Source organism: Alternaria rosae, assembly GCF_020736505.1.
Source record: "Alternaria rosae strain MPI-PUGE-AT-0040 chromosome Unknown BKA58scaffold_12, whole genome shotgun sequence".
Taxonomy (NCBI): Eukaryota; Fungi; Ascomycota; class Dothideomycetes; order Pleosporales; family Pleosporaceae; genus Alternaria; species Alternaria rosae.
Genome location: NW_025763581.1, coordinates 245,348 through 267,800, shown reverse-complemented (window position 1 = coordinate 267,800; position 22,453 = coordinate 245,348). Strand labels below are relative to the sequence as shown.

At 53.6% G+C, this 22,453-nt stretch overlaps 7 protein-coding genes across 7 annotated transcripts; 4 read left to right on the top strand and 3 right to left on the bottom strand.

Moving 5' to 3' along the window:
- Positions 1-938: 938 nt before the first annotated feature.
- Positions 939-4,025, top strand: BKA58DRAFT_393913 (uncharacterized protein). The gene is made up of 2 exons (XM_046171137.1): positions 939-2,459; positions 2,508-4,025. The coding sequence occupies exons 1-2, from the start codon at positions 1,165-1,167 to the stop codon at positions 3,598-3,600; spliced, it is 2,388 nt and encodes a 795-aa protein (XP_046020491.1). The 5' UTR covers positions 939-1,164; the 3' UTR covers positions 3,601-4,025.
- Positions 4,021-5,892, bottom strand: BKA58DRAFT_393912 (uncharacterized protein). Its single transcript, XM_046171136.1, has one exon. The coding sequence runs from the start codon at positions 5,477-5,479 to the stop codon at positions 4,157-4,159; it is 1,323 nt and encodes a 440-aa protein (XP_046020490.1). The 5' UTR covers positions 5,480-5,892; the 3' UTR covers positions 4,021-4,156.
- Positions 5,893-6,022: 130 nt separating this feature from the next.
- On the top strand, positions 6,023-9,381 carry BKA58DRAFT_56918 (glycoside hydrolase superfamily). The gene is made up of 5 exons (XM_046175548.1): positions 6,023-6,269; positions 6,324-6,435; positions 6,487-7,968; positions 8,019-9,061; positions 9,111-9,381. Exons 1-5 carry the CDS (start codon positions 6,267-6,269, stop codon positions 9,222-9,224), a joined length of 2,754 nt encoding a protein of 917 aa, XP_046020489.1. The 5' UTR covers positions 6,023-6,266; the 3' UTR covers positions 9,225-9,381.
- Positions 9,382-10,051: 670 nt separating this feature from the next.
- Positions 10,052-12,591, top strand: BKA58DRAFT_347581 (acid phosphatase). Its single transcript, XM_046168460.1, has 2 exons — positions 10,052-10,654; positions 10,706-12,591. Exons 1-2 carry the CDS (start codon positions 10,521-10,523, stop codon positions 12,159-12,161), a joined length of 1,590 nt encoding a protein of 529 aa, XP_046020488.1. The 5' UTR covers positions 10,052-10,520; the 3' UTR covers positions 12,162-12,591.
- Positions 12,592-13,859: 1,268 nt separating this feature from the next.
- On the bottom strand, positions 13,860-16,005 carry BKA58DRAFT_56853 (hexokinase-1). Its single transcript, XM_046175547.1, has 3 exons — positions 15,191-16,005; positions 15,028-15,142; positions 13,860-14,978 (listed from the first exon to the last, which is right to left on the bottom strand). Exons 1-3 carry the CDS (start codon positions 15,883-15,885, stop codon positions 14,124-14,126), a joined length of 1,665 nt encoding a protein of 554 aa, XP_046020487.1. The 5' UTR covers positions 15,886-16,005; the 3' UTR covers positions 13,860-14,123.
- A 1,360-nt stretch (positions 16,006-17,365) lies between these two features.
- Positions 17,366-19,484, bottom strand: BKA58DRAFT_393904 (major facilitator superfamily domain-containing protein). The gene is made up of 3 exons (XM_046171135.1): positions 18,677-19,484; positions 17,990-18,612; positions 17,366-17,935 (listed from the first exon to the last, which is right to left on the bottom strand). Exons 1-3 carry the CDS (start codon positions 19,271-19,273, stop codon positions 17,626-17,628), a joined length of 1,530 nt encoding a protein of 509 aa, XP_046020486.1. The 5' UTR covers positions 19,274-19,484; the 3' UTR covers positions 17,366-17,625.
- Positions 19,485-19,863: 379 nt separating this feature from the next.
- On the top strand, positions 19,864-22,249 carry BKA58DRAFT_432492 (glucosamine-6-phosphate deaminase; the record flags this gene model as incomplete). Its single annotated transcript, XM_046173134.1, has 6 exons — positions 19,864-20,054; positions 20,559-20,620; positions 20,675-20,823; positions 20,912-21,283; positions 21,331-21,504; positions 21,553-22,249. 6 exons carry the CDS (start codon positions 19,864-19,866, stop codon positions 21,847-21,849), a joined length of 1,245 nt encoding a protein of 414 aa, XP_046020485.1. The 3' UTR covers positions 21,850-22,249.
- Positions 22,250-22,453: the final 204 nt, after the last annotated feature.

Here is a 22,453-nt window from a genome sequence, read left to right as displayed (position 1 = left end):
ACAACTGACGTTATAGGTACACCTTTTCGGGTGAATTGATATCTCCATGCCCGCATGTTGGAGGCCAGGCCAAACCTTGAACTGCAGCGGGCGAACAGGCTGGGCCATCCTAGGCATTCCTCGCCGTTGTCGTCATGACCCTAGGTTGACATGGGCTCCCCGATGCAGAGCACAAGTACATAAGTACCACGTGCCCGGTTCGCTCTTCAACTTTTACTATCCAAAATGTCGTATGGTGGCAGGGCATCAACTCCACTATTCAAAATCTCTCTCTAGGAGCAGGAGCGACGTCACTGACGATCAGTGCGGATGATAGCACACGGGTTTCGAGCAGCTCTGAGCAGAAATATGATCCTGCAGCGATCGCTACCTTCGTCGTCTAGCACAACGAGTCCCATATCGTCAACACGTATTATAGTTCGGTAACCTATGCATGACCGAAAGTCCACCGACATGTCGATGTCGCGGACCAGATGACAGCCCCAACATCAATCCCGGACACACCATGTCATGGTCGGACATCGTGCCTAATAGCTGTTTTAAATATGACTCGTCTGATCATAAAGAAGCACTTCGCCCGACAGTAGAGAAGATGGGCCCGGGTCAATCGACTGGTGGCATATTGTAGAGCCCGCGATTCCATGCATGACGCTGGGTGCACGTGAATATGATGCAGAAAAGCGGCAGAGCATATGAGGTAAGGCCAGGTCGTCCTAAAGTAGCTCTATATTAATGCGAGAGGGGTGAAAATGAACTCGCAGCGACTAGGGGAGGATGGGAGGTAATTAAGCGCAGAAGTTGCAGGTAGATAGCAGAGAATAAAGTGTACATGTCAGAAGCTTGATGAGCTGGTCAGAGAGCCGAAGGATGCGATGTCGAAGGGGTGCTTATCGATGTTCAGGCTTGGGTGTTCGCCCGTGCGCCGTTTAGTGGCGCCAGCGTCTCAGGACAACCTCTGCCAAACCTGATACACCCTCTCTCCACTACCAACGACACGACACGACACACGCCAATTCCCACCACACTCGCTACCCGCGCGACGCTCATCGCTACCGATCGCGCACTACATTGATTAATTCTTTGACGACACGCCTGCTTTGCCATCGGGGAGGACTGTAAGGGGGACCAGGAAGGGCCTTTGGGGCTCAGGGACCGTTCGGCGTCATGGACCGACGCAGCAGCGACAACAACGAACCGCCGCGCCAGCTGAGCAACCCCGATGTCTTTGACGACGACTACGAAATCGACCCCGACGAGGATGATTTCATGCCCTCCGTCTCGGATGGCTTCCGACCAGCCAACGCGAGCCAGCCCTGGCAGGGCGACCGCCAAAATCACAACCGGATAGACGCGCTGCAGCGACAACCATCGACCTCGAAAGCGCCCGAGAGCCACCAGAGCGACCTAAGAAGGACGGCGACGCGAAACAGCACGGCCAAGGTGCGGGATTCGATGACGCAAGATGGTGGCCGACCGCCCCTCAACCGAGGGCCCAGCCACCACAGGCCCCTTGGACATCGCGACTCTGTGAGCTCTGCGGGATCTTTTGCGACGACCAGCAACTCTGAGAACCCGTTCGAGACGGGCCCGAGCCACCCGTATGGCATGTACCCGCAGCTATCAATGGCACGGCCACTTAGCGTAGCAACAAGCTCGACGGAACGCCAACCGCATCGATCAATGTCACTGCAGCGGCCGACACATCCCTATGCCATGTACTCGCAAAGCGGCATTGTCGACCAAGAGTCACCGGACGAGCCAGCCCAGCCACCTCCACCTCAGGTCCAGTCGACTATTCCCGTGGGATTCCCGGGCCTGAACAACGGCTACCACAGAGTGCTTGGACCGGATGGCGAGGAGCAGGATATCATCGGACCCGACGGACACACCGAGCAACTGCCACCGTACTCGAGATTTCCAGAGGAAGGACCCACCAAGGCTTCCTTGGCAGCCGAGGCAAGCGCGTCGTCGCGTGTCATTCCTGCGCCCGTCCAAGTTGACGCAGAGGATCCTTTCAACACACCCGCATCTCCTGTCTCACCGCTGAGCACTACCTCATTCTCGCCACCCCCTCTACCTGCCGTTCCTTTGCTCCCGTCCGTCACACCCGCCCGGTTGCCACCTCAGAGACCAGAAACCCAAACCGGCAACCTAGCGGCTACCAATTCTGCCGCTGCACAAAGCAGTACCGTGCCAGCAGAACCCTCTGACTCGTCCTCTGCATCTCTACTGGCGTCTGAGAACCACTTCTCGGAGAAGGCAGAGCCAGTTGAAGGCAAGGTCAGCTGGCGTAAGAGGAAACTATGGGGAAAGGTGCCTATGGGTGTCGCGCTCGTAGTCCTTGTCCTCATACTAGTATTCTCTGTCGCCCTTGGAGCAGCCATTGGTACCTTTGCTGCCAAGAAACACAATGACGACGACGACGACCAGAATGGAAATGGCGGCCCTCATGAGGAAGCGTAAGTACTCACAGTCCATCAATGAAATCCTCTACTAACTCCTGCTAGGCAACCTCAGGTAACGGGCCAAAACGGATCACTTTTCGACGCTGTTCCCATCTCAACACCATCTGGTCTCTTACCGCTGCCAACAGGATCCTTCGCACTTCCTTTGGGTATACCGCAAGAGCAAAACGCGGGATGCTTGACACAAGCAAATCAGTATTCTGCATGGTCATGCAAGATGACTTTTGCCCCGCTCGTTATAACTATCAACGACACCGTCATTGGTGGCGAAACTCAACAAGTTGCGTCGATGGGTAGCGGACCTTCGGTGCCGGCAAACTCTGTACTGTATGGCCTACAGACTCCTTTGCTTGATACTAAGCCGATGGAGCTGGTGCTCGATCTGGATTTCAAGGGCTACGGTCCAGCCTATCATTTCTCTGCTCGATACGACAAGCTAGTTGTCCTGCAACCCACTGAGCTCAGTTTCGGGTCAGGACTCTCGAAACGACAAGACGAGAAGTACAGACAGCGCTTCCAGGTTCAACCTGGCGATACCCCCTGGTTTTGCTACTGGAATGAAACATACATCGAGGGCTACATCTACGCTGATGACAACTCGACAGCAGCTACCTTTACCTCGTTCCCTACCCAATGGCCCACGCCTACGCCCACGCCCGAAACAACCGACAATGGAGCTGTGAATGTTGCTGTTGCTGTGGCGACTGAGAGTAGTGTCTCTACTAGCTCTACACAAACTACTGCAGCGTCTCCAACAAATTCCCTTGTCGACCTGGCCGCCCCGTCACCCGTTCGCGCTCGAGACTCCGGATCGGATGCTTCTTCGCCCCCTCGTATGCCACCTTATCCCCGGATCGTCAAGATAGAAGAACGCCGTCTTCCCGATTCGCCACAACCATACTGCCAACAGATGCTCATGCTCGATAACTATGACATAGTAACGTCACCTAGTCCGAACGATAGCCCAATCAGGATATGGTTGCAAGAATCAGATCCTAGCTATGAAGAGTACTTTGCTGCTCAACCTTCCCAAACCATCACATTCGACAGGAAGACAAAGCGCGAAAATCTTGTTGATATCCAGCGCCGCGTGGACCCTCAGGATGCTTGTCACTGTCAGTGGATGTTCAAGTGAACAACGGACCTGGTTTAGAGCACTTCTTTTCTTCTTGCAACGATGTCACAGCATGATTGTCGATCTCCTTTCTTCTCCACACGGGTATATTGGGTCCATTTCGCCTGTTCGGTGTTCCACGGCGTTCTGTTAATATTGACTCACGAGTCTATACGCATCACTGGCATATTTCGGTTTCTTTTACTCATCTCTTTTTGTTTAGTCAAACATGTAGCATGCTATGTTCATAGCTTTCGCGTTTCTGTATCGTCTCTGGGACGGAAAGTAGGCCCTGTTTTTTTTTTGGGCTATACTGGCGCATATTGTCGCGGCGCTGCTTCTGTATATATTGCCCTGGGGGAGTTCAGAACCGCGAGTACAAATTTCGCGTGAGTTCATATTGGAAAGGGATAGATAGAAGAACAACATTATTTACATTGACTGGGTTATAAATGTTGGTACCTGTATAGTGATGCTAATGCTGTCATTCTAGGAACTGCCAATAATGCCAGGAGTGCTGTATATATGTGTGATACTCTATACAATCTGATATCAAAGCGAACAAAGAATACTCCAATCACGCCTCCACCCCCCTCTCAAAAACCCTAACCCCAAACTTCCATACCTCATCTACCACAAACCTCTTCTCCCCACCCTCATTCTCTTGCAAATCAAACACGCACAAATCCGCATCAGCACCCTCATCCAGACACCCTTTCACCCCCTCCAACCCCAACATCCTCGCCGGCGTCTCCGTAACCGCCCTCAGCGCCTCCGGCACCGTCGCTCCGGTCCAGTTCAAGAAATTACTAACGCAATCTACAAGCTGAATGCTACTCCCCGCAATCTTCCCGTTCTCCTCTAGCGTGAGGAGGGGGCCTTGCTTGATAATCTTGGACCCGTTCGTCCATTCGTAGGTACCATCTGGCATTCCGGCTAGACGCATAGCGTCGGTTACGAGGACAAGGCCGTCAGGGTGGGCATTCCAGGCTATCTTGATGGATGTGGGGTGTAGGTGGATTCCATCTGCTATGATACCGAAGTATGGTTTCGTGATGGAAGACGAGGGTGTACCGAGGAGGCCAAAGATACCTGGGTTACGGTGGTGGAGGGGGCGCATGGCGTTGAAGAGGTGCGTTATCATACTACATCCTGCTTTTATCGCGGATTTTGCTTCCTCGTAGGTGGCTTCTGAGTGCCCGATTGAGACGCGGATCCCCTGGGTGGTTAAGGCGGGGATGCATTCGAGTGCGCCGGGAAGTTCTGGGGCGAGCGTTATGAGGGAGATGGGGGAAGGGGAGGTGAGGTTTGAGGCACCGTAGCAGGTTTCTAGGCTGCTGATGGAGTTGTCTGGGGTGCGCAGGACGGAGGTGTTGTGGATGCCGTTTTTGGTGGGGGAGAGGAAGGGGCCTTCACAGTGGGCGCCGAGGGATTCGGAACCGTGAGACGCGTCCCGGGATGTGCCTGAGGGGCCTAGGAAGGGGAGCGCGGTTTGGTATACCGAGGGGAGTTGGGAGGTGAGGGTTGGTAGGTAGGATGTTACGCCTGTTGCTACTAGACTCCTGTTTACACGTGCAACGCCCTTTGCGTAGGCTGGTGCGCCGCCATCACGGTCTTCGGGGATTACGGAGAAGTCGAAGCCGTAGGCGCCGTTTAGTTGCGTGTCGATGAGGCCCGGGGAGAGGATGCGCCCTCCTAGGTCGACGATTTGCTCGGGGGCGGTGCGGTATGAGTAGAGGATTTCTTGGCCGTTCAGGATTTTTCCTGTCGTTGAACTTATCCAGAGGTCTTGTGGGACGAGCGCGTTGTTTTTTACGAGGAGACAGTTCGTGAACTTGATTACGCCTGATGAGTTCTCTGGGCGTGTGGGGGAGTCGGGGATGGGGACGATTGAGGGCATCGTGGTTCGTGTCAAGAGGACCAATGGATGTAGGATACTTGCCAAGTGTAATGATAGAAGTACAGAGATATGAATCAGAAATGATAATGACAGGATGGATTGGATGGTTGGTTGTGCGGCTGCAAACTCAACATCCGTCGCAAAGGATCTGTCGCCTACCTACTACTTCTATCGCAGCTGCAAACCTACGCTCATCTTCCTACGATGATGCCATTGAGTCATCACAGGCGGGCAAACTTGCCTCCAATGGCCGGTATCATTGCCGTGGAGCGCACGCTGTAGGATTGCCCAAGGTGACTGGATGTGGATTCCGACGTCGTGAGATCGAAGTAACACAGCGATGATCACATCCCGCCGAAGAAACCGGATGCATCACAGTTGCATGTGAGGTGGCATCAGAGTGGATGTCGCTGATAGCAGAGGGACGAGGATGGTGTAACGACGGACGGGGGTGCATGCTTCTAGCGCCTCGCTAATCACGTACCCCAGCCGCGAACAGCGTGAATGCTACGGTGCCATCCTCCCCATCTCCCATCCACCATTACCGATTTGCGAGTCACGCCGGCGGAGTCTTGGTGCCCACCCGGAAATCCCACGTCGCATCCACAAACTTCATTGCGACGCGACGCGACGGAGCTGTCATTATGAGCAAGGTCGAAAACATGGACCCTGTCTGGGATGACCTCGATAGGTGAGCTTCGCGTCGGGCGCATTTCCTCCTCTCAGGTTTCCTGAGGTTTGCGCAATGTGACCACAGGTCAGGCTAACTCGCCCGTGATGCAGGACTATGGTGGGTCGCTTCCGCCCATGTTTGCGACTGGATTCGCTGACAAAGGTGCTGTAGGGCCAACTGTTCATGATGGGCTTCGATGGCACCTCGGTCACTCCTCACATTCGTACGCTGATCGAGGAACATCATGTTGGCTCCATACTACTTACTGCCAAGAATTGTAAATGTTGGTAATCCGCCTTTTTCGGTCTGTCACTGTCAGGCTGACTTGTCATAGCCGCCGAAGATACTACTGCGCTTATCTACGAGCTTCAGAAGATTGCCCACGATGCTGGACACCCTGTTCCGCTGGCCATCGGTATCGACCAGGAGAATGGCGGCGTCAACAGTCTTTTCGATGACATCTACATCCGTCAGTATCCTAGTAATATGGGAATGGCAGCAACCGGCTCCACGGACCTAGCCTTTGAAGTAGCCAAGTCGACTGCACAGGAGATTGCTGCATGTGGCATCAACTGGATCTTCGGGCCATGTCTGGATGTGCTCACCAATGCGCGCAATCAGCCCCTGGGAGTACGGACGGCTGGCGATGACCCTCAAGAAGTATCTGCCTTTGGATGCGCCTTCATGGCAGGCTACAAGGACGCTGGCGTGGTGACTTTGGGGAAGCACTTCCCTTCGTATGGCAATCTGGAGTTTCTTGGCTCTACACTTGACGTGCCGATCATCACAGAGTCGCTAGAACAGCTGAGTCTAAGCGCTTTGGTTCCGTTCAAGAAGGCCATCGAAAGAGGTCTTGATTCCATGATGGTTGGTGGTTGCGCCATGTCATCAGCCGGACTCAACGCCATGCACGCGTGTTTGTCGGAACAAGTTGTCGACGACCTTCTTCGAAAAGACCTTAAATTCGACGGTGTAGTGGTTTCCGAGTGTCTAGAAATGGACGCTCTCAGCCACAACATCGGTGTAGGCGGCGGCACAGTAATGGCAGTCAACGCAGGCTGCGACGTGGTCCTTCTATGCCGGTCGTTCTCGCTCCAACAAGAAGGACTGAAGGGCCTCAAGACCGGCATAGAAAGCGAAATGGTCTCGAAGGAACGCATCTTTAACTCACTTAGACGTGTGCTAGCGATGAAGAAGAAGTGCACATCCTGGGAAAAAGCATTGAACCCGCCAGGCATCAATTACCTGGAAAAGCTACAGCCTTCGCATACCGCGCTGTCAACGAAAGCGTACAACAGCTCCATCACGGTCGTACGCGACAAGAATAGGCTTCTGCCATTGACAAACATACTCGAAAGCGAGGAGGAGCTTCTCCTACTAACACCATTAGTGAAACCTTTGGCGGCATCCGCTGCATCGCGAGCTATATCCGACGCTGCTAATGGAGCACCGGGTCACTCACCCGAGCCAGCTGCTTGGGACCGGAGTTCTTCAGTCATGAGCGGAGAAAGAGTCTTCAAAGAACTGGGTCGTTCTCTTGCTAGACAGCGCAACGGACGACTGCTTCACACATCGTACACTGCGAACGGTGTCCGTCCAGTCCATGAAAACCTCATCAATCGCGCAAGTGCCATCATTGTACTCACGGCTGACGCAAATCGCAATCTATATCAGCATGGATTTACCAAGCATGTATCCATGATATGCAATATGCAGTACACGACTGGTGGTGAGAGGCGTGAGAAACCCCTCATTGTGGTCGCAGTCTCCTCGCCGTACGACTTCGCAATGGACAATACCATTGGAACCTATATATGTAAGTCATGTCCGTGTTCAAACGGAGGTCAGACAAGCTAATTTCATCAGGCACCTATGACTTCACCGAGACTGCACTCAACTCCCTGGTCAGGGTACTTTATGGCGAACTATCTCCCTCCGGAACACTACCAGGAACCATCAGCAAGAGCCAAAAGCTTCACCCATCCAAACAACATTGGCTCGTTGAGATATTCAACGAAGAGAGAGATAGTAATGCTCTGGACACATTGGTTGCAGCTGTCGCGGAGGAAACGGCGCCAAATCAACGATCGGAGATGTCGAGTGCAACTTCAAGCTCATTCATCCTGCATCACCCAGAGGTGGAGGAGTCACATTTTGTCGTTAGAAACAGTAGTACACAAGCTCTGTACGGCTTCTGCTCAACGTACTTCTTCAAGGCTACGGGCACTGGTGTGATTGGAGCTTTGTTCGTCGACCCAGCAAGGAGAAAGCTCTCCATCGGCCATTCCCTACACAACCGGGCTATCCGCACGCTACTCCAGAAAGAAGGTATCAAGAGATTCCAGCTTGGGTCACGCCTGCCAAGTATGTATCTTGGGATCCCAACCGGACACGGAAATGAGCGGAAACGGCTCCGATCATGGTTTGCACAGCTAGGATGGGGTGCTGCACTTTCCCGTCCTGTCTGCAACATGGTAGCGCGCAATCTGCAGACGTGGAATCCACCGACTGGCATGGCAAAGAGTCTAGCGAGCGCAGGCGCACAATTCGATCTTGTGTACGGGTGGGACTATGCGGGACCGATACTCGACCATATCAAGACGAGCAACCGCCAGGGTCTAGCAGAGGTGTACAAGCTTGCGCTCACGGATCCGACGGCTTGTGGAATCATCCGAGCAAAGCGACCAGAAGATGGTGCGTTGGTGGGTACTGTTGTACTCTACAACAACCACTCACGACTTGCTGAATATATACCTCCGCTGAAGGACCTCAACGAGGCGGCTGGAGGCATTTCCTCGCCCGTCATATCTCCTGGCGTGGGAGAGTACTCGACACTACTGCAGGGACTGATTCTACTCGGCATGCGACAGATCAAGCAGCTGGGGTGCAATGCATGCTTGCTCGACTATGTAAGTAGCCGTCTATCGCTCGGTCACAACGATGTACTAACGCAGGTAGATGGACGGAGACGGCAACTTCGACGGCTTCTCAGCAATGGGCTTCGATGTCATGCATAACTTTGAGGAAGTCAGCTGTGATGCTGCGACCTGGACCATGATCCCGCCTGCTTGATTGCTCGATACCTAGGTCAGATACTCATGCTCCTTGCTACTTCGATTAATAATGTTTTGGTCGATGTTTGGGGGTTATTTTGGGTGCGTGTGCTAGTTGCTTTTTGCTCTCCGGAACTGACTGGCGTCCCATTGGTTATTACTATCGCTCGTACCATGATCTGATGTCATACCATGCAAGCACCCTTCAGGTCGTTGGCCGTATGTACTCGGATCGGATGGTTTTCTTAAAGGGTCCGTCGGCGTTTCCGTGTATCTCGTGCTTGTCCTGCATGCATACCGCAGGATCATAATCCCAACCATTACACCCAAAGATCAGCGGTCTCTCATGCTGCAGCTCGTGGTTCTTGATCTTTGCAGGGTCAGCTCTGCCGTCTGATTCAGTCTCACGGTCGCTGAAGGCCTCGAAGGAGCTCCCCTTCCGACGCGCTCACTCGGCTGATCCCGCCCTGTCGCAAGGCGATCAGCAAGCTTTGGCCTGGTAGAGCTGCTGCGCCTCTCCGCTATCGAATCGATAGGCATGGCAGATTTCGATAGACAAGCACAGAATGCAAACATAGACGTCCTCCCGTATAGGCGACGTCGGATTAGAGGTGCTTGAGGCTTTCAGGGTTATTTTTACAGCTGGAGAGCGGGTCCATAGCTAGAGTAGGAGACGCCACTGGGGGGATGGCGTAGGATGATCACCGTTCGGCTTGACCCTTCGAGAAGCCCTACCGAAGGAGTCAGCGTGCCAGCGCCTTATGTCTCGTAGATCATAGCAAAGATATACAAAGTGTGCCTGGAATCTTTTGCATCGTGTCCTGGGGTAATCAAGCTTATCCTTCCCGTCAAAATCGCCTACCGAGCCCCACAGCAGACGGGACCCTTTGTGCAGCGCGCCTGTCCGACCGTGGCCAGAAGCGCATGTGATGCAGATGCATTGTCGCACAACCTCAGCAAGACAGCTACGAAGGCTTTCGCTTGGTCTTCCTCCCGCGAGCCACCGCCCCAAGCCCTGTTGTGCGGTCTAGTCCGGTGTCGCTGCTCGCTGTACAGTGTCAGCGCGCAAACAGTCTCGTCCCCCATCTTCTCCGCTCGCTCGCCTTGCCGCATCTCTCCACCTCTCCAACCCCAGAGCCCCAAGCGTTCCCGATTCACCACCACCACCACCACCACCCGCCGACGGCCACTCCCACGTGCCTGTCACTGCATCCTCGATCGCGCCTTCTTCGTCGCCGCGTCATAGCTGTTGTTGCGCGTATGCGCCGAATCGGAAGCGACCTCTTCCTCGACCCTGGCCAGGCTGCACCAAGCCATGGAGCACTTCAACACCAACACCATGTCGTACATACCGCTCCAGACCGTCACAGGCCCCGACCAGCAGATGGCCATGCCGCTGCCGCTCCAGTATGACCAGCGCTCAAACTTCGACGCCGAGACCTTCATTGGGTAGGAGCAGTGCGCGACACCTGCCTGACAGCTACTGACATGTTTGCGCAGAAGCGAGGACGCCTACTCGACATACCACCTCCAGCAGATGCCCCCGCAACTCAAGCGCTACCCCAGCACATACGAAGACCCCTTCTCCGACGTCCAGAGCGGCTACGAGCAGTCGATCCACCCACACGATCAGAATGGCGTGCCTGAGAGTCCGAGCATCGAGAGCAACAACAAGCTCCTCAGCTTCTCGCTACCCGTCGTACCGTATACCATCCTCACATATGCCATGCAAAGAGTGTCAATATCCATGTCGGCCCAGCTACATGGCATGTTCTTTTTGGCTGAATCGCCCTGGGCGACCGCAGCCGATGTTCAGGCGCCGTCAGAATTGACTTGCTACAGGAGGAACCTCTTTCAGATCACCGGCACCATCACAATCCCCCGGAGTCTGCAGTTCCTCATGACCGAACAAGGCGACCAAATACCCATCCTCGGCCAAGAACTCACCATATCCGCAACTGAGTCACTCGAGGGCAATCCCGTAAAGATAATATCGGTTCCGTGGAAGACGCCGGCCACGGGTAGCACATCCACCGAAGACAAAACTGAGAAGGAGCCACCGACATACCCACTCGATCTGTCGACCGGGCAGGATATGGACTCGGAGTATGTTAGTTTCCCTATTAGTTGGAAGCGACTACAGTTCCGGATAGCGACTGCAAACAATGGGCGGAGGAAGGAGCTTCAACAACATTTTGTCGTGCGATTGAAGGTGATAGCAACTCTCGCTAGTGGTGTCAAAGTACCAATATGCGAAGTCCACTCTGGTGCGATTATTGTGCGAGGAAGAAGCCCGCGCAACTTCCAGGCCCGTAAGGACTTGCCCATCAGTGGAGGTACAACCGCACGCAAAGTGCACACTCCACAGCAACCCAGCAGAACGCCGACTGGCGACACGAACCAGAACACACCGAAACAAACACCAAACCCGCCTGCGACCTCGTCTAAGCCCATGGACTTACTACAGATGCCATTTGAGTTTACTGCAAATGAAATGCCGCCCTCTCCCGACTTCGACTGGAAGATACCAGCAGGCGCCATGACAGCAATACCTCCCGATCCACCATCATCCCAACTCCAACACGCCACACCCTACGCCCAATCAACACCCGAGATCTCACGAAGCGTGCCCCCGCATCGCGCATCTATAGCCCCCGTCACCCTCTCCCTCACCGACGACGAGCCCCAAAAAGCACCGTCACCCAACGACCAGCAAAGGAAACGCGCGACACCAATGCGACCCCCGTCCTTCTCCATCGGCATCATCAACAGCCCTGATGAAAGTGCTGATTTGCTTTACGAATACTTCCCGCTTGGTCTGGATGACTGGATGCCGCCCGTTGATGCTGTGTATCGGCCACATGTTGTTCATCACATCACGCCTTTCCCGCAGGACTCCAAGGCGGATGCGGGGAAGAGTCGGTCGAAGAGGTATTTTTCGGATGCCTGGGGTTGAGGGGTGGTGTTGTAGGTTGTTTTTCTTTGTTATGATACCCTTTCCGCTGATTCGTTTGGATCATTTTGTAATACTGTTATGAGGAAAAGAATGTTGGTTGGTAGAAAGAGTTGTTTCCAGGCACGGAAGAGACTTGGGTAAGGACATTGGGGATCTTGAACTGGGAAGGGCAGGTATGAGGTTGGACGTACACCTACGCCACGGACTGAACGTTCACCTTACCGTGATGGCACTCCGTTGTTGACATATGAATTACGTTGTGTCGTCATGGTAAGGTGAACGCACAGTCCGTGGCACGACATCTTGCGGTTATATACGACGGCGACATCGTTTCCACTTCTTGGCAGGCTATTACTATACCATTTTGTTCTCATGTCACATTACTCCCAACTGTATCGATATCCACGTATTCATCCACCATCTCCTGATATTCACTCGGTCTTTCATACCTCGCGACAGTTTCCTACTAGGGCGACGTCACCTCGTACATGTCGTCTCCCTGTCACGGAGTCCCTGTTGCTTACTCAGTACAAGCAGTCGTGATACACAACATCTGCACCACAGGAATGTAACGACAGCAATCCATCAGCACCTCGTCAGCGATCGGCGGGGTGGAAGAGTACAACCTTCCCTATCGAAGACGCATCGCGTCTACATGGCACATGTCACATCGCACCCACAACCCCAGATCCACCGACCTCGTCGACGTAGTCGCAGTCGCAGACATGCATCAACACCATGCACTGCAACTCCACCGTTACCGTTACCATGCACCCAACCCTACTGCAACATACCACGATACGCGCGTCCACACTTCAGCGTCGCCGACATGTTCTTGTATCGTGCCTTACCGTGATATCCAGTCTTGGTTTTCGACCGAGTTCGGGGTTGACGTTGACGTTGATGTTGGAGGTGGGTTTGGGGTAGGATTGGAGAGGAGGAGTGGAGGAGTGTAACAGTAGCATTACATTGCATATGCCAATCCCATTACCACCATCATTACCACAAGATGAGATGCCACCTCCGACCGACCGAACATCTACCGCAGAAAATGCCGAAGATACAAACCCGAGACTTCTATGAAAGGTGGAATATCGCGAGATAAACAGACGGGTTCATCACGATGTAGTATCGAATCTCTATTATCAATGCGCATAGTCGCATCCTACCAAGACGCTCCCTGCTCCACTCCCGAAAAAAGGGTGATGGCTAGCAACCTCGGGAAGTGGGTCCATTCAACCCACCCCAGTCTACACGGTGGATGGCGCAATTTCACAGTTTGCATGTATCCACGTGGCTTATCGTGTCTCTAACCCCTACCCTTACTAGATACATACGACCGCTACATTCCTCCTATCTAAGTTACCTTCTCGAACCCTTTTCGGTTTTCTTCGGTTGGCGGAGACTCGGTACCGAGTTGGGTTTGGTCTGCCCCGTTTTGCTTGACAGGGTGTGCAGACGCGTATTGGAAGGTGGGTATGTAGGTGGGTAGGAGGCGCGGTGCATTGTGGGTAGGGTAGGAGTGGGCTTGCGTTTGGTGGAAGATAGGGGTGGAGGTTCATTACGTACGATTATCGTATTTGGGTGTTCTAGAAGAATGGGATGGCGTTTTGGTCTATCTGTCTTTGGTTGTTTGATCCGTTGTTGTTCGTATACTACCCTTTCTGTTTTGGGGAGAAGTTTGCATCACGTGCTGAGCATGAAGAAGGAGGGAATGTGGATTAGAACATGTTTCATTAGGTCGTGCGCATGCCCGAAAGCATGCGATGCCATGTATGCCCAAGAACGCCAAAAGGGAACCGTGTAATGAAGCTCCCCGTATGCTTTTCGTAAAGCTCTCCATGCTGGGCTGTAAAGTGTTTCTAAATTGGAAGAAGAGAAGGAAAGAAGATCTTGTGGAGAATGTATGTACAATGATGTTGCTCGAAGGGTATAAAGTGCAAAGGCTGCGTCGCGGAATGTTCACTGTCCCTCGAGACAGCAGACAGAAACGGCTGCGCCGTAGATAGCCGACTCCACTGCAATCTCCAAGGAGACGGAGTTTGGTTCCGCTCCCGAAGCCGTAGTCAACTCGTGAAGGTGCGACTGGCACAGCTCTCTGAAAAAGGGATACTTTTCAATGACAGAACCGTTGCAACCGATGCTCATCCGACCAGCGGATGCAGGAGTCAAGCCCTCTGACTCCGTTCTAAGTGCCCATAATGCGTGGATGCCGGTGGCGAGAAAAGCGGCTGCGCGATGCGACACTAGTTGCGAGACTTGACGGACGAATTGGATATCGTTGTAGGTGGGTGGCTTGCTGAGAGGATGTTTGGATTGGAAGAGAGCTGTGGCGCTGGTCAAGTACTTGGAGTCGTCCATCTCCATGGCGGCAATGGTGCCAGTGTCTAGGGTGTAGGGCTCAGCTAGCTGATCGGGAATTTCTCCGCTGAACAAGCCTGCTGTTTGGACGGCTTCTACTAGGATCAATCGAACAATCTCTCCGATATATCGACCACTGATCATGTGCTCGAAAGGTTGGAAGTCGGGCCGCATGTGCGCGTCGTTGAGCTGGTCGTCCCATCTTGTTGTGGGGAAGACACCTTTGCCAAACATGCTACACTCGGTGTTGACGAGTACGTGCGTAGCTTCATCTAGCCATTGCTGCGGGTAGCCCTTGTACTTGGTAGCTGCGAGTGATGAGACGGGTAGGTGTACCGATATGTTAAACCCAGTCCCTAGAATTACGGCAAAACGCGTTGATGGGTCTTCGTAGGCACGTGACAGTAAGGTCGCCGACGAATCGTTGATGATGGAATTCATATGCACGGGCAGGCCCTTGGAGGCGTTAGTGATTGCAAATGCTGGGTAGATGACCAAGTCTTACCCTCTTTCTGCATGGTGCCATTATCAACTCGCTCAAATCTTGGCCAAGAACACCCTCTGTCGCACGGAACCCTTTGCCCATGTCTAATAGATTTGCACTTCGACTAGATGTTTGCCTAATAACAGTCAGTCAATGCAATACCGCATACGTTACGGTAACATACTCAACAGGAAATGACCATGCCAGACCCATAGGAAAGCTCTCAGTATCGGTTGAGTTTCGGAGAAGAGGATCTGCAAGCGCATCCTGAATCTTCTCGGCCATCCACTCGAAGAAATCGTTGCCTCTTCTTTGCCTGACCTTCTCGTCGATCTTGTAGCTCTTCATGACAGCGATGCGCATATTCTTGGCGTCGGGTTGTCTACCATTCAGCTCCACCAGTGCAATACGGAATGTCGAGCCGCCGACATCGAGGGCCAGATAGGTTCCTTTCTCAGATCCAGAAGGGAGCTTGTGGTTGTATGAAGGCAACATACAAATGTCGCTCGACTGCAACTTTGGGGCGAATTGCGCCTGCAGCCTTGCAGACATGTCCAGCATCTTAGCAGGTGCCAACGGTGCCTCCAACAGGCGTTGAATTTCGTGAAGTAGGTCGTCCATTTGGCGGTCGTAAGTCCGGAGTCCATCCCGTACACGTCTTCGTGAAGTTGATGACGGGAGCACAGAGTGCAGAAGAGACGGTAGCATGGTGATCCTTTCAAGAGCCGCGAGAAGCCCTTCCCAGAAATCAAGCATGAATTGTTTGTACCAGCAACGATTGTTGTTTTCGATTGACGCTTGATGCAAGTCACGAGAGTTGTTTGACTCTGGAACGAGGGTGACGCGGCCGCTCTTGCGCTTGAGTCGAAGAGATGGCATGGAGGGGCACGGGGAGTCCGGCAGATGGTGACGATGGTATGATTTGCGAACGAATGTTGTTTGTAGACGCTCAATTAAATCGCAAAGTCCAGCGAGAGTGTTCAAAGTCTGCAAAGGTCGTAGTGAACGGAGACTAGACGCGGGCCGGGAGCATTAGTGAACCGATGTCGCAAAAGGCTCTTAAGCATTGTTGTATGGCTTGTCAGAACATCAAAGAGGTTGTATCCACTAGCGAACGTAGTCAGGTATTGCTCCGGGGACTGGTATGCGAGGCCTTCTGCTGGGGCACGGCAGACAAGCACGTATGGGCGATCGCGGGGCCAAAAGGACAAATGGAAACAGGGAAGGAAGCCGCAAAGGCCTGATGTATTGGCCGTGGATGGCAGTCAACAGCGTGTCGCGGGCGCCAGGCACGCTGGATGGATACGCGGAAATATGGCGTCGCTGGCATGTCGAGGGTTGGTGGGGTTTCGTAGGAAAGTTCCTTGACGGTCATTGCATGCTACCGTAAGGTTACATCTGGTGGGCGACGTCGCTAGACGTCGCTAGCCCGTTGGGACCGCAAATCCTGCCGTAAGCGTTTGCGATGGGACTTCGGTGGACGACTTTGCCGCGGTATGATTCAACCATATTGCAGGCTTTATGCGCCGGTGGCGATCATCGCAGAGCTTCACGTGTGTTCCAAACGAAGCAGCCAGTAAGACGGGGCGACTTCAAGCTGAGTAGATGCATGACGAGCGGAGAGCACGTGCCTTCCGCTGTCCAATGCCAAGACTTGAATCAGATCTGACTAGCGGGTTCGCCGTTGAATCTCTGCATCATATTCAACTATAGCTATCGACAGTTCAACATTAACGGTAGTGTCGCATAGTGCTTACTCAGCGCACATAGGCTTCCTGCATGGTGCTCAAGCATCACGGGAATAGATGACACCACATACCTAGCGCACCTGCTGCACGACTCCGTTGTAACCGTCACTTGCCTCGTGGCTCTCCTCGGCATGTCGATCCCGCGAGGTGGATTCGAGACTCGTGAGGCCCCGTTGGAACATCGTATTCAGAGAGGCGTGGGTCGCGAACTAGCATTCTATTATCAGGCGTCCTGGGCAGTGGCAACCTCGGTCCGGCTCGGTGACAGATGCATCGGAAGGCTTGGTAGTCTGGAAGGGGCTATCAGGCTTCGGCATTGCTGGTCCCGTGATGCGCTTGATACGATGTGGGATGTGTAGGGCGAAGGATTGCCTCGGAGGAGGATTGGGTTCTTTGCGGCGCGTACGTGTCAAGTCGTGTTAGGGCGTAGATTGCTGACCTCGTCCTGCGCATTCCACTGGTCCTCTAAATTCTTCGGTAACAGGCGCTCGGTACTTTGTTGGTTCTCGTTGGATATCAGCGAGATGAAACGGCTGTCGTGTACCACGCGGTGACTGTGCCACATCCACACTGCATACCCTTGCACCAGTAATCAAGTCTGAGCATGTGGATAATGAAAGTAGATGTTCATTCATTAGGAACACCGGAGACTATTGTTCGTAGCACTGCCGTAATGTCGAGCCAACCCATCTGATGCACTATGAAGCCTATGGACTGCAGTATCATATAGAAACCTCCTTAAATCTGCAATGAATCGACCATGTTCCCGCTACTGCAACTCCAGCCGAGGTATCATAAACTAACAAGTACCGCTGAAGAACACCGTCATTACCCATGAAGTCCCGGTCATGAAAACACTCCAGAGGCCTAACTAGACCTTCTCAGCGTCACCAGGCGTTGAGTGAACAACCGCCTTGGGGGCAACTTCTGCGACTGTCTCGTCGGTGAAAGCAATATCCTTCTCGATGGCAACAGTATCCTCAACCTTCCAGAGAATGACAGGTAGAGCAACAACCAGACTGCCCGCGAGCAGTCCCCAGTTACTAGCAAACATGGTCATGTAGGGAATCTTGGTGTCGTCCAAACGCCATGTGATGGCACCTCCAGCGGACTGGATACCCTTGTAGAAACCAGCGAAGTTGGCGAGCTTGCGGCTGTTGTTGGTCAGAGCACCCATGAACCTGGTGTTTGTTAGCATTGCGATTTGGACATGTCGAGAATGAGATGAAGCTTACCAGTAGACAGAGGTTTGCCAAGCGGCATCGGAGAATCCGTAGAACATGTAGAGGACGAAGGGGCCGGCGTAACCTGCGTCAGACCAGTCTTTCTTCTCGTTTGTCTCGTCCTCGGCCCAGGCGCGGTCGTAGGTCTTCTGGAACATGTATCCGAAGCCCCAGATGATCATGATGGTCGCGAAAAGCACACCCCACGCAGCCTTAGCACGAGTGGTACGGCGGACACCCTTGATGTCGAGCGCATAGCCAAAGACGTAGGCACCCACGATCTGCATAATGTAGTAGACGACGCCGTTGAGAGCTCGGGTGCGGACGTTGAAGTATGCAGCGTTGATCTCGGTGAAGTGGTAGGTGTAGAACCAGTTGGATGCCAGGAACATGGGGAAAAGAAGGATGATGTACGGGTCGGTGAAGAAGGTTTGGTATAGACCAACGAATTCCGACTTCCACGAGGGGTGCTTCATGACAATGACCTTGGATCCATCATCGCGGATGACATCCTTCGCGTCGACGAGGGTCCATGAGAGAGCAGCACCGAGGATCGTGAGGACAAGGAAGCCGACGTAGGTACCGTCGTTGACTGTGCCGGCAGTCTTGGTGTTGATGTTCTGACCCAACGGAATCTGGTAGTGTTAGCGTCAGGTTCACGACTAGACTTCTCAGGGTCTCAAAGCAAAGTAAACATACCAAACTGCCGATAACAGCGCCAAGGTTGAAGATCATCCAGAACCACGAAATGTAGCGACCCTTGGAATCCTCTGGAGGGTACGACATCATGATGGCGCCCTGGGCGCACCATAGCAGACCCGCGCATACACCGAGAAGTGCACCGGCAAAAGTAGTAAAGCCCAGGTTCTGGGTGTGGTTGTAGCATAGGTAAGAGGCAACGTAGATGGAGTATCCGACGCCTCCAAAAGACAGAGCAGTGCGAATGCCAAGCTTGTTGGTAAAGGTGCCGGCAAAGAAGCCGACAACAGCAAAGGTCGAGTACAAAGCTGTGTTGGCCCGGTTGTTGGCAGTCGGGTCAAGTTGGCCGCCACCACCCATGCCGTTCAGAGCATTGAACATGCCCGGGCACATGAAGCAGACGAAGGAGACAATTACCAGCTGGACGGGTGGTGACGCGAACCATGGCAGCTTGAAACCGAGAACAGTGAAGCGTCTGTATTTCCACGAAGCAGGCAGCTCATTTGAATTCGTGTCACTCAATGAGTATTCTGGAGGGTTGACCGCGTGCGGAGGCTGCTTCTCCCCGATAGACGGCATGTCGGCGCCCGTTGTCATGTTGAAGCCCGCGAGTGTGGGTGATGTGCCGGCGATTAGCGCGCGATTCGGAATTGAGCCTTGCGACAGACGGAGATGTGCACGTCGTCGTTGATGTAGAAGGTGAGAGCAGACAGGGCTACAATAAAGATACTAGATGCTCGCGCTCAGACCACACGTCGGTAGCAGCAAGCTATAATTAAACGAGGGTTTGGATACGAAGGTGAAGGCGAGGGGCAGTTGGTTTTAAGCAGACCGTCAGCTAGGGTCCTCACACGGTCCTTTCACGACCAAATCTCCCCAGCCAACCTGCATCGGGGTAGCGAGGCGGGCAACAGCACGCGACACAGCCTGGCCTCAATCAGGGAGATAAACGACTGCAAGCCCACAGGTGACAGCCGTCGGTGCAGGATTCGCTGGCGCAGGCTGACACTGGGCAAACGCCAACAAGCATCCGCATTCCGCACCGCCAGCCGTATGTACGACGCAGTCAGCAGCCTTGAGCGCCGGCTACAGGTGCCCGGACGGCGGTCGTCAGTGGTTCTCGGGACAGCCATCGAGGGCCAAAGCGGGGCGTTGCAGGCCTGCTTATCGACGATGCATGGATCTGCATGCGTCTGCGACCACATTGTTGGTTGAGCCCCCGGCCCTGGGCTGAGTGGGCTGCGCGAGCTAGAAGACGCCGACTAGAGCCACAAGTGCAACGCTCTCCGCCCGCCACCACCCGAGTCAGAAATGTAACATTGTCCTTTTGCGACTCCATCAGCACGCCGGCCTTATCAGCGCCGCCTGCTATCGTGATGTTCGTTGCTGGCTGCCCGTGACGGCTAGTTTGCGGCCCACGCCCGGCTCGGTTCCCACTGCTATCACACGAGACGGTGATGACCACGCCAGCGCCATGCTCCTGTAACATTGCACATGGCTGCCAACTGGGGTCCACGGCCCAAGGTGGTGCAGATAGGCGCGTTGTACCACTACGTTCACCTTCAACCGTCCATTGCATGACGCACCACGACCACGCGGACCGATACAGAGAGCTCTGCAGAGAACGTGTTCAGATGCGGAAAGTTTGGCCGTTGTCATTTCGATGGAGAGACGTTGGATGATGATCGAGCTCACGATCCTACCTTGCCCCAGAATGACGTGAAGCTGTTGAAGTCCTCATAGAAATCGCCCTCATCCCGCTACAGGAATGACCTTTGACCCCTCACTCCGCACACGTTCCTTGCAAGTGGCACAAGCGATAGATACATCATGTATGAGCATGCACACCTTCGTTTTCTGACACCCGGCTTACCGCTTCTAGGCGGCTAATCATTCGAGACGATCCGAGGGCTGCGTCCCAATACATCGCCGACTATGTCATTGGTGCATTCCTCGCTCCTTTGTTGTGTCTTGATATCGACTAACGCCGCAGCATAGAACGCATCAACACCTTCAACCCTACGCCAGAGAGGCCCTTTGTCTTAGGTTTGCCCACAGGGAGCAGCCCCGTCTTGATCTACGAGCATCTCGTACAGCGCCACAAAGCGGGTCAAGTCTCCTTCCGCAATGTGGTCACATTTAATATGGTACACACTACCGCCCTGCATATGGCGCCACACCCTTGCGTCCAATGTCTCACAGCAGCGTGATATTGAGTGATACTGACCCAATTAGGACGAGTATGTCGGCATCCCGCGAGATCACCCCGAGAGCTACCACAGCTTTATGTATAAGCATTTCTTCTCCCATGTCGATGTGAAACCCGAAAACATCAACATCCTCAACGGTAACGCACCTGACCTGGAAGTCGAATGCCATGACTACGAAGAGAAGATCCAACGTGCAGGTGGTATCGAGCTGTTCCTCGGCGGCATTGGGCCAGATGGACACATTGCTTTCAACGAGCCAGGTTCCAGCCTCAAGTCTCGGACGCGCGTGAAGACTCTTGCATACGATACCATTCTGGCCAACTCAAGGTTCTTCGGAAACAATCTCGATCAGGTGCCGAAGATGGCGCTCACAGTGGGAGTTCAGACTGTTCTTGACGTAAGTCACACCACCCTGTACTTCAGCAGAGTCTAACAGCCCCCCAGGCGCGCGAAGTCGTCATCATCATCACAGGCGCACACAAGGCCCTAGCTCTTCAGCGGTGCATCGAAGGCGGCGTGAACCACATGTGGACGCTGTCCAGTCTCCAGATGCACCCGCACCCGATGATCGTAGTCGACGAAGATGCCACCCTAGAACTGCAAGTCAAGACCGTCAAGGTACATTCGTCGACATCCTTCTCTTTCGTTCTCAACTAACACTCTCAGTACTTCAAGAGCATCGAGCGCGTAGGCTCCGAACTAGGCATGCGCCAGAAGCTCCCCAGAAAGCGCGACTCGCTTGTCGACGAGGGGACCCTGCTAGCCCCTGACCAGCCAAACGGTATCAGATTGACTGTGCCGCAAGTTGATCTCTCCCGTTCAGCAAGTCCCGTCCTCGAGCCAATGAGCGCTCGCATCTCCGACGACGAGGCAAGCGCTTTGCAATTGCGTTCCATGGAATCGGATTTGGACGATGTCGCAGATCAGCCCTCGGTCCGAATGAGCGCTCGCGTCGCTAGCTAGCCCTCTACCACTGTTTCGAACCCGACAGGCTGTGGAAATTGGATGGACGCCGTTTTTTGTGCCTTTGTTTGCTTTTAGGGGAGACCGCTAGACCGGTTCTTGGGTCGGAGACGAGTTTCCTGTTCAGGGCTGGGTTGCTGCGAGGGCGTGGTGGCACGGTCGGTCGGAAGCGTCCAGCAGCCAGGTCTGGTCGCAGCCGCTCAATAGTCTGGCTATATTTGTTTGTTATTATAGAAGAATTGCTGCGACGTTATAGAGAAATCTGCGAGCGATGGCAGATTCACTGTTGTGCAGAGTTTGCTTGTCGTTACAAGCCATCATCGTCGGAAAGCATGTTAGGCATCGGACAAGGGAACGGCGTGTGAAATACAATCAAATACCAATCTAGTCTTGCACTCCATCTGCATTAGCTCAATTCCTTAGAAGGCGTTTGGATATTCGTGTTGTCGGGTGAGTACAATTACCCAGGTATAGCGAGTGACAGACGACGGAGCACGTCACGGACAAACATCCCATTGTGTGACTGGCTCGTCTCTGTGTTGAAGAGAAGGAAACATGTGACAGGCCATGGAAAGTGCACGCAACTGGCGGTGATGGATTGATG